Source organism: Salmo salar, chromosome ssa04 (assembly GCF_905237065.1).
Source record: "Salmo salar chromosome ssa04, Ssal_v3.1, whole genome shotgun sequence".
Taxonomy (NCBI): Eukaryota; Metazoa; Chordata; class Actinopteri; order Salmoniformes; family Salmonidae; genus Salmo; species Salmo salar.
Window position 1 is genome coordinate 82,776,561 of NC_059445.1, and position 10,640 is coordinate 82,787,200.

Genomic DNA, 10,640 nt, shown 5'->3' on the forward strand with positions numbered 1-10,640 from the left:
GGGGAGAGGGAGGGAGAGAAAGAGGGATTAGTAGGGGGAGAGGGAGGTAGAGAAAGAGGGATTAGTAGGGGGAGAGGGAGGGAGGGAGGGAGGGAGAGAAAGAGGGATTAATAGGGGGAGAGGGAGGGAGAGAAAGAGAGATTAGTGGGGGAGAGGGAGGTAGAGGGATTAGTAGGGGGAGAGGGAGGGAGGGAGAGAGAGAGGGATTAGTGGGGGGAGAGGGAGAGGGATTAGTGGGGGGAGAGAGAGAGGGATTAGTAGGGGGAGAGAAAGAGGGATTAGTAGGGGGAGAGAGAGAGGGATTTGTAGGGGGAGAGAGAGAGGGATTAGTAGGGGGAGAGGGAGGTAGAGAAAGAGGGATTAGTGGGGGGAGAGGGAGGTAGAGAGAGAGGGATTAGTAGGGGGAGAGGTAGGTAGAGAAAGAGGGATTAGTTTGGGGAGAGTTAGGGTTAGGGTGAGCGATAGGGGTTAGGGTGAGCGATAGGGGTAGGGTTAGGGGTAGGGGTAGAGTACAAGTCGCTGTCATCGTTCTGACAGACTGCTCTCTGAAGGACCATCAGCCCGTGGGACCCACACAGACTGGTAGTATACTGTTAGTAGGACCTTGTCTGACCTCCATAAATATTCAGCCCCCTTCAGCTATGACACTCGAAATTAAACTCAGGTACATCCTGTTTCCATTGATCACCCTTGAGATGTTTCTACAACATGATTGGAGTCCACCTGTTGTAAATTAAGTTGATTGGACATGATTTGGAAAGGCACACACTTGTCTATATAAGGTCCCACAGTTGACAGTAGATGTCAGCGCAAAAACCAAGCCATGAGGTTGAAGGAATTGTCTGTAGAGCTACGAGACAGGATTGTGTCGAGGCACAGATCTGGAGAAGGGTACCAAAACATTTCTGCAGCATTTGAAGGTCCCCAAGAACACAGTGGTCTCCATCATTCTTAAATGGAAGAAGTTTGGAACCACCAAGACTCTTCCTCGAGCTGGCCGCCCGGCCAAACTGAGCAATTGGGGGAGAAGGGCCTTGGTCAGGGAGGTGAAGGACAACCTTCTCTGCAGCACTCCACCAATCAGGCCTTTATGGTAGTGGCCAAATGAAACTTTATTTGCCACATGCGCTGAATACAACAAGTGTAGACTTTACCGTGAAATGCTTACTGACAAGCCTTTAACCAACAGTGCAGTTTAAGAAGAAGAAAATATTTACCAAGTAGACTAAAATAAAAAGTAATAATAAAAAGTAACACAATAAGAATAACAATAACGAGGCTTTATACAGGGGGCACCGGTACCGAGTCAGTGTGCAGAGGGTTACAGGCTAGTTGAGGTAATCTGTACATGTAGGTGGGGGTGATGTGACTGACATAGGTAACAAACAAACAGCAAGAAGCAGCAGTGTAGAAGAGGTGGGGGGGTGACAATGTAAATTGTCTGGGGGCGATTTTTATGAATTGTTCTAGCAATCTAATGGCTTGGGGGTAGAAGCTGTTGAGGAGCCTTTTGGTCCTAGACTTGGTGCTCCGGTACCGCTTGCCGTGCGGTAGCAGAGAAAACAGTCACTTGGGTGACTGGAGTCTCTGACAATTTTATGGGCTTTCCTCTGACACCGTCTATTATAGAGGTCCTGGATGGCAGGAAGCTTGGCTCCAGTGATGTACTGGGCCGTACTCACTACCCTCTGTAGCGCCTTACGGTCAGATGCCGAGCAGTTGCCATCCCAGGCGGTGATGCAACCGGTCAGGATGCTCTCGATGTTGCAGCTGTAGAAACTTTTGAGGATCTGGGGACCCATGCCAAATCTTTTCAGTCTCCTGAGGGGGAAAAGGTTTTGTCGTGCCCTTTTCACAACTGTCTTGTTATGTTTGGTCCATGATAGTTTGTAGGTGATGTGGACACCAAGGAACTTGAAACTCTCGACCTGCTCCACTACAGCCCCGTTGATGTTATTGGGGGCCTGTTGGGCCCTCCTTTTCCTGTCCTCCACAGCTCCTTTGTCTTGCTCACATTGAGGGAGAGGTTGTTGTCCTGGCACCACACTGCCAGTTATCTGACCTCCACCCTATAGGCTGTCTCATCGTTGTCGGTGATCAGGCCTACCACTGTTGTGTCGTCAGCAAACTTAATGATGGTGTTTGAGTCGTGTTTGGCCATGCAGTCGTGGGTGAACAGGGAATACAGGAGGGGTCTAAGTACACACCCCTGAGGGGCCCCAGTGTTAAGGATCAGCGTGGCGGACGTGTTGTTGCCTACTCTTACCACCTGGGGGCGGCCCGTCAGGAAGTCCAGGATCCATTTGCAGAGGGAGGTGTTTTGTCCCAGAGTCCTTAGCTTAGTGATGAGCTTCATCGGCACTATGGTGTTAAATGCTGAGCTGTAGTCAATGAACAGCATTCTCACATAGGTGTTCCTTTTGTCCAGGTGAGAAAGGGCAGTGTGGAGTGTGATCTGTTGGGACGTTATGCGAATTGGAGTGTGTCCAGCCTTTCAATGCACTTCATGGGTACCGATGTGTATGCCACAGGGCAGTAATCATTTAGGCAGGTTACCTTCGCTTCCTTGGGCACAGGGACTATGATGGTCTGCTTGAAACATGTTGGTATTACAGACTCGGTCAGGGAGAGGTTGAAAATGTCAGTGAAGGCACTTGACAGTTTTTACACACATGCTTTGAGTACAAGTCCTGGTAATATGTCTGGCCCAGCGGCTTTGTGAATGTTGACCTGTTTAAAGGTTTTTTTTTTTACATCGGCTACCAAGAGTGTTATCACACAGTCATCCAGAACAGCTGGTGCTCTCGTGCATGCTTCAGTGTTGCTTGCCTTGAAGCGAGCATAAAAGACACTTAGCTCGCGTCACTGGGCAGCTCGTGTCTGGGTTTCCCTTTGTAGTCCGTAATAGTTTTCAAGACCTGCCACATCGGACGAGCGTCAGAGCCGGTGTAGTAGGATTCAATCTTAATACTGTATTGACGCTTTGCTTCTTTGATGGTTCGTCTGAGGGCATAGTGGGATTTCTTATAAGCGTCCGGATTAGTCTCCCGCTCCTTGAAAGCGGCATCTCTAGCCTTTAGCTCGATGTGGATGTTGCCGGTAATCCATGGCTTCTGGTTGGGATATGTACGTACAGTCACTGTGGGGATGACGTCGTCGATGCACTTATTGATGAAGCCGAAGACTGAGGTGGTGTACTCCTCAATGCCATTGGATGAATCCCGGAACATATTCCAGTCTGTGCTAGCAAAACACTCCTGTAGTGTAGCATCCGTGTTATCTGACCACTTCCGTATTGAGCGAGTCACTGGTGCTTCCTGCTTTAGTTTTTTGCTTGTAAGCAGGAATCAGGAGGATATAATTATGGTCAGATTTGCCAAATGGAGGGCGAGGGAGAGCTTTGTATGCATTTCTGTGTGTGGAGTAAAGGTGGTCTAGGACATTTTTTTTCCCTCTGGTTGCACATGTGACATGCTGGTACAAATTTGGTAAAACTGATTTAAGATTGCCTGCATTAAAGTCCCCGGCCACTAGGAGCACCGCTTCTGGGTGAACATTTTCTTGTTTGCTTATGGCCTTATAGAGTTGGTTGAGAGCGGTCTTAGTGTCAGCTTCGCTTTGTGGTGGTAAATAGACGGCCACGAATAATACAGATGAGAACTCTCTTGGTAGATAGTGTGGTTGACAGCTTATCATAAGGTACTCTACCTCAGGCGAGCAATACCTTGAGACTATTTTAATGTTAGACATCTCACACCAGCTGTTATTGACAAAAAGACACACATACCCACCCTTCGTCTTACCAGAGGTAGCGTCTCTGTTCTGCCGGCGCATGCAAAGTTCCGCCAGGTCTATATTGTCCATTTCTTTGCTCAGCCACGTCTCGGTGAATTATAAAATGTACGTTTTTAACCTCTTAGGGATCCCTTAAGCGCAAATCCCACTCGAGTCCCGTTAGCGGGATTGATTTGACAACATCCAGTGAAATTGCAGCGCGTCAAATTCAAGCTACAGAAATATAAATATTCAACAGTCACAAAAATATAAGTGTAATACATCAAAATAAAGCTTAACTTCTTGTTAATCCAGCCGCTGTGTCAGATTTCAAAAAGGCTTTACGGCGAAAGCACACCATGCAATTATCTGAGGACAGTGCCCCGCATACAAACACATGAAAATCATTTTTCAACCAGGCAGGTGCGACACAAAAGTCAGAAATAGCCATATAATAAATGCCTTACCTTTTGAAGATCTTCTTCTTTTTGCAATCCCAAATATCTCAGTGACACAATGAATGGTCGTTTTGTTCGATAAATCCCTTCTTTTATATCCCCAAAATGTCCATTTATTTGGCACGTTTGATTCAGAAATACACCGGTTCCAACATGACTACAAAGTATCTAATAAGTTACCTGTAAACTTGGTCCAAACATTTCAAACAACGTTCCTAATCCAACCTCAGGTATCCTAAAATGTAAATAATCGATCAAATTTAATACGGGATAAATAGTTTCCAATCCCGAAGAAAAATAACACGGAGAGCGCTCCTGTTCACGCGCAACAAAATACTGGAGTACTTCTGAGTGACGCGTACAACGAACAGCACTACTTCTTCATTTCTCAAAAGAAAAACATCGAACAATTTCTAAAGACTGTTGACATCTAGTGGAAGCCATAGGATCTCCAATCTGGGCCCTTATAAATCAGGATTCCCATAGAAAACCATTGGAAAACACAACAAATAAATCCCTGGATGGACTGTGCTCGGGGTTTCGCCTGTCAAATCAGTTCTGTTATACTCAGACATTATTCTAACAGTTTTAGAAACTTCAGAGTGTTTTCTATCCAAATCTATCTATATGCGTATCCTAGCTTCTGGGCCTGAGTAACAGGCAGTTTACTTTGGGCACGCTTTTCATCCGGATGTGAAAATACTGCCCCCTAGCCCGAATAAGTTTTAATGTCCCGTTGGTAGGATAATCTAAATAGTAGGTCATCAATTTTATTTTCTAATGATTGCACGTTAGCAAGGAGAATGGAAGGCATTGGGAGTTTACTCGCTCGCCTCCGGCTTCTCAGAAGGATCCCCGATATGCGCAACCCCTTTTCCGCAGTCTTTTCTTCACGCAAAAGGTGTGGCTCTGGGCCTGTTCCAGTGAAATCAGGATATCCTTCTCGTCGGACTCGTTAAAGGAAAAAGTTTATTCCAGTCCGCTGTGAGTAATCACTTCTCTGATGTCCTTAAGTTCTTTACGGTCATAAGAGACGGTAGTAGCAACATTATGTACAAAATAAGTTTAAAATTTTTTTGAAATTGATTGAGATAATGTAAAACGTCAGCCATGTTCTTCGGCGCCATCTTTCATCTTTACACGGAAGCCACTCCTCAGTAAAAGGCACATGACAGCCCACTTGGAGTTTGCCAAAAGGTACCTAAAGGACTCTCAGACCAATGAGAAACAAGATTCTCTGGTCTGATGAAACCAAGATTGAAGTCTTTGGCTTGAATGCTTAGCGTCACGTCTGGAGGAAACCTGGCACCATCCCTATGGTGAAGCATGGTGGTGGAAGCATCATGCTCTGGGGATGTTTTACAGCGGCAGGGACTGGGAGAGTCTAGACAGGATCGAGGGAAAGATGAACGGAGCAAAGTGCAGAGAGATCCTTGATGAAAACCTGCTCAGAACCTCAGACTGGGGTGAAGGTTCACCTTCCAACAGGACAACGACCCTAAGCACACAGCCAAGACGACACAGGAGTGTCTTTGGGACAAGTCTCTGAATGTCCTTGAGTGGCCCAGCCAGAGCCCAGACTTGAACCCCATCGAACATCTCTGGAGAGACCTGAAAATAGCTGTGCAGCAACGCTCCCCATCCAACCTGACAGAGCTTGAGAGGATCTGCTGAGAAGACTGGGACAAAATACCCAAATACAGGTGTGCCAAGCTTGTAGCGTCATACCCAAGAAGACTCGAGGCTGTAATCGCTGCCAAAGCAGCTTCAACCAAGTACTGAGTAAAGGGACTGAATACTTATGTAAATATGTTATTTCAGTTATTTTTATAAATTAGCAAATGTTTCTAAAAACCTGGTTTCGCTTTGTCATTGTGGGGTATTGTGTGGAGATTTCAGGTGAGGAAAAACAATTTAATCAATTTTAGAATAAGGCTGTAACGTAACAAAATGTTGAAAAATTCAAGGGGTCTGAATACTTTCTGAATGCACTGTATGTACAAAGTAGAGGAGGCATGGAGATGGTGTTGTGTTGGGCTGTTAGAACAGATTATAGTCAAAATAGATTATTGAACAGATTATAGTCAAAATAGATTATTGAACAGATTAGCCAAAATAGATTATAGAACAGATTATATTCAAAATAGATTATAGATTATTAGCCTCCTGAATATCTCTGTTTTTAAGCGTTGCTTGGAGAAATCAATCTCACTTTGGATATCTGAGAATGAAAAGCCCTCTCTCTAATACACTCTCACCTAACATGGCATCAAACAGTCTTGATGCCCACCCTGCTTTTCTGTGTGTTTTATAGTCTCAAGGATTTTAGAGCCAGGCTCGTCAGTAGTGATACATGTACGCTACCGTTAAAAAGTTTGGGGTCACTTAGAAATTTCCTTGTTTTTATCCTAAACTCTCTCCTCTCCTACCAGGCTGTCCTGGTGTATATATCCTAACCTGTCTCCTCTCCTACCAGGCTGTCCTGGTGTATATATCCTAACCTCTCTCTCCTCTCCTACCAGGCTGTCCTGGTGTATATATCCTAACCTCTCTCCTCTCCTCTCTTACCAGGCTGTCCTGGTGTATATATCCTAACCTCTCTCCTCTCCTACCAGGCTGTCCTGGTGTATATATCCTAACCTCTCTCCTCTCCTCTCTTACCAGGCTGTCCTGGTGTATATATCCTAACCTCTCTCCTCTCCTACCAGGCTGTCCTGGTGTATATATCCTAACCTCTCTCCTCTCCTCTCCTACCAGGCTGTCCTGGTGTATATATCCTAACCTCTCTCCTCTCCTCTCCTACCAGGCTGTCCTGGTGTATATATCCTAACCTCTCTCCTCTCCTCTCCTACCAGGCTGTCCTGGTGTATATATCCTAACCTCTCTCCTCTCCTCTCCTACCAGGCTGTCCTGGTGTATATATCCTAACCTGTCTCCTCTCCTACCAGGCTGTCCTGGTGTATATATCCTAACCTCTCTCCTCTCCTCTCCTACCAGGCTGTCCTGGTGTATATATCCTAACCTGTCTCCTCTCCTACCAGGCTGTCCTGGTGTATATATCCTAACCGGTCTCTCCTCTCCTACCAGGCTGTCCTGGTGTATATATCCTAACCGGTCTCTCCTCTCCTACCAGGCTGTCCTGGTGTATATATCCTAACCGGTCTCTCCTCTCCTACCAGGCTGTCCTGGTGTATATATCCTAACCTGTCTCCTCTCCTCTCCTACCAGGCTGTCCTGGTGTATATATCCTAACCTGTCTCTCCTCTCCTACCAGGCTGTCCTGGTGTATATATCCTAACCTCTCTCCTCTCCTACCAGGCTGTCCTGGTGTATATATCCTAACCTCTCTCTCCTCTCCTACCAGGCTGTCCTGGTGTATATATCCTAACCTCTCTCTCCTCTCCTACCAGGCTGTCCTGGTGTATATATCCTAACCTCTCTCCTCTCCTCTCCTACCAGGCTGTCCTGGTGTATATATCCTAACCGGTCTCTCCTCTCCTACCAGGCTGTCCTGGTGTATATATCCTAACCTCTCTCCTCTCCTCTCCTACCAGGCTGTCCTGGTGTATATATCCTAACCTGTCTCCTCTCCTACCAGGCTGTCCTGGTGTATATATCCTAACCTGTCTCCTCTCCTCTCCTACCAGGCTGTCCTGGTGTATATATCCTAACCTCTCTCCTACCAGGCTGTCCTGGTGTATATATCCTAACCTGTCTCCTCTCCTACCAGGCTGTCCTGGTGTATATATCCTAACCTCTCTCCTACCAGGCTGTCCTGGTGTATATATCCTAACCTCTCTCTCCTCTCCTACCAGGCTGTCCTGGTGTATATATCTTAACCTCTCTCCTCTCCTCTCCTACCAGGCTGTCCTGGTGTATATATCCTAACCTCTGTCCTGGTGTATATATCCTAACCTCTCTCCTACCAGGCTGTCCTGGTGTATATATCCTAACCTCTCTCCTACCAGGCTGTCCTGGTGTATATATCCTAACCTCTCTCTCCTCTCCTACCAGGCTGTCCTGGTGTATATATCCTAACCTCTCTCTCCTCTCCTCTCCTACCAGGCTGTCCTGGTGTATATATCCTAACCTGTCTCCTCTCCTACCAGGCTGTCCTGGTGTATATATCCTAACCGGTCTCTCCTCTCCTACCAGGCTGTCCTGGTGTATATATCCTAACCGGTCTCTCCTCTCCTACCAGGCTGTCCTGGTGTATATATCCTAACCTGTCTCCTCTCCTCTCCTACCAGGCTGTCCTGGTGTATATATCCTAACCTGTCTCCTCTCCTACCAGGCTGTCCTGGTGTATATATCCTAACCGGTCTCTCCTCTCCTACCAGGCTGTCCTGGTGTATATATCCTAACCTCTCTCTCCTCTCCTACCAGGCTGTCCTGGTGTATATATCCTAACCTCTCTCTCCTCTCCTACCAGGCTGTCCTGGTGTATATATCCTAACCTGTCTCCTCTCCTACCAGGCTGTCCTGGTGTATATATCCTAACCTCTCTCTCCTCTCCTACCAGGCTGTCCTGGTGTATATATCCTAACCTGTCTCCTCTCCTACCAGGCTGTCCTTGTGTATATATCCTAACCTGTCTCCTCTCCTACCAGGCTGTCCTGGTGTATATATCCTAACCTCTCTCTCCTCTCCTACCAGGCTGTCCTGGTGTATATATCCTAACCTGTCTCCTCTCCTCTCCTACCAGGCTGTCCTGGTGTATATATCCTAACCTCTCTCTCCTCTCCTACCAGGCTGTGCTCCAGCTATCCCCAGAAGCTGCTGGTTCCAGTGTGGATCACAGACAAGGAGCTGGAGAGTGTGGGTTCCTTCAGATCCTCCAATAGAATCCCTGTGGTCGTCTATAGGTGGGTACACACTACTACACACACTACTACACACACTACTACACACACCATACTACACACACCATACTACACACACACACACACACACACACACACACACACACACACACACACACACACACACACACACACACACACACACACACACACACACACACACACACATACATACTACACACCACACACTACATACATACATACTACTACTACTACACACTACATACATACATACTACTACTACTACACACCACACACATACTACTACACACTACTACACACACATACTACTACACACTACTACACACACATACTACTACACACTACTACACACACACACTACTACACACACACACTACTACACACACACACACACACACCATACTACTACACACACCATACTACTACACACACCATACTACTACACACACACACACCATACTACTACACACACACACACCATACTACACTGAATTATTAACCGTGATGGACAGGTCTTGGAGCGGGCAGGCCTTCCCCTGGTGGAAGAGAAGCTCTATCTTGTCGAGGTTGAGGTGGTGGGCTGTCATCCAAGCTGAGATGTCGGCCAGGCACGCATAGATGTGTGTCGCTACCTGGGTGTCAGAAGGGGGGGAAATGAGGAAGAAAACACACACACACACACACACACACACACACACACACACTGGCACATTCCAGATATCCTGACCATACCCAGCCTAAGGACCAACACATTCCAAACACATGGCCAATGTGTTGACCTGCTCTGGTTTTGGGATGTCTGGTTCCTGAAGGTCCCCTCTCCTGCCGTCCTACCAGGCACCAGAGGAACGGGGCAGTGATCGCTCGCTGCAGCCAGCCAGAGATCAGCTGGTGGGGCTGGAGGAACACAGAGGATGAGTACCTGGTAACATCCATCGCTAAGGCCTGTCTGATGGACCCCGGAGCCAGGTTCACCTGCGGGGCCCCAGCCTGCAGCCAGCCCCGAGGGGAGGGCCCAGACAGCTCTGACAGCGACTTTGGTAAGGATGTGATCTGAGTTTAGTCTTATTTATTAACCTTAGGGAAGGAACACTGCATCATCGTGTATTATACCAGCAGGCTTTAAGTTAGGTGTTACCAGCCTTCACTTTACGAGACAAGTTGACAGACAGAGAAGACATTCTCATCAACAGCAATAACCTGGGGTGGGGAGAGAGGGAGGAGAGGAGAGGGTAGAGAGGAGAGACATTCTCATCAACAGCAATAACCTGGGGTGAGGGGGAGGGAGGAGAGGAGAGGGTAGAGAGGAGAGACATTCTCATCAACAGCAATAACCTGGGGTGAGGGGGGAGGGAGGAGAGGAGAGGGTAGAGAGGAGAGACATTCTCATCAACAGCAATAACCTGGGGTGAGGGGGAGGGAGGAGAGGAGAGGGTAGAGAGGAGAGACATTCCACACAGCAATAACCTGGGGTGAGGGGGAGGGAGGAGAGGAGAGGGTAGAGAGGAGAGACATTCTCATCAACAGCAATAACCTGGGGGGAGGAGAGAGGGAGGAGAGGAGA

The 10,640-nt window shown here is 47.4% G+C and overlaps 1 protein-coding gene across 9 annotated transcripts in view; it reads left to right on the forward strand.

Moving 5' to 3' along the window:
• mtmr4 (myotubularin related protein 4) overlaps positions 1-10,640 on the forward strand; it is a 123,547-nt gene that overhangs the window by 74,395 nt on the left and 38,512 nt on the right. For all 9 annotated transcript variants that reach the window (XR_006769682.1, XR_006769683.1, XM_045717405.1 and 6 more), the window contains 2 exons: positions 8,984-9,097; positions 9,914-10,116. Coding sequence is in view for 7 of the 9 variants with exons in the window: in XM_045717405.1 (XP_045573361.1) it covers positions 8,984-9,097; positions 9,914-10,116 (317 nt within the window). In the remaining 2 variants the exon portion in view is untranslated. The remainder of the gene's footprint in view (positions 1-8,983; positions 9,098-9,913; positions 10,117-10,640) is intronic.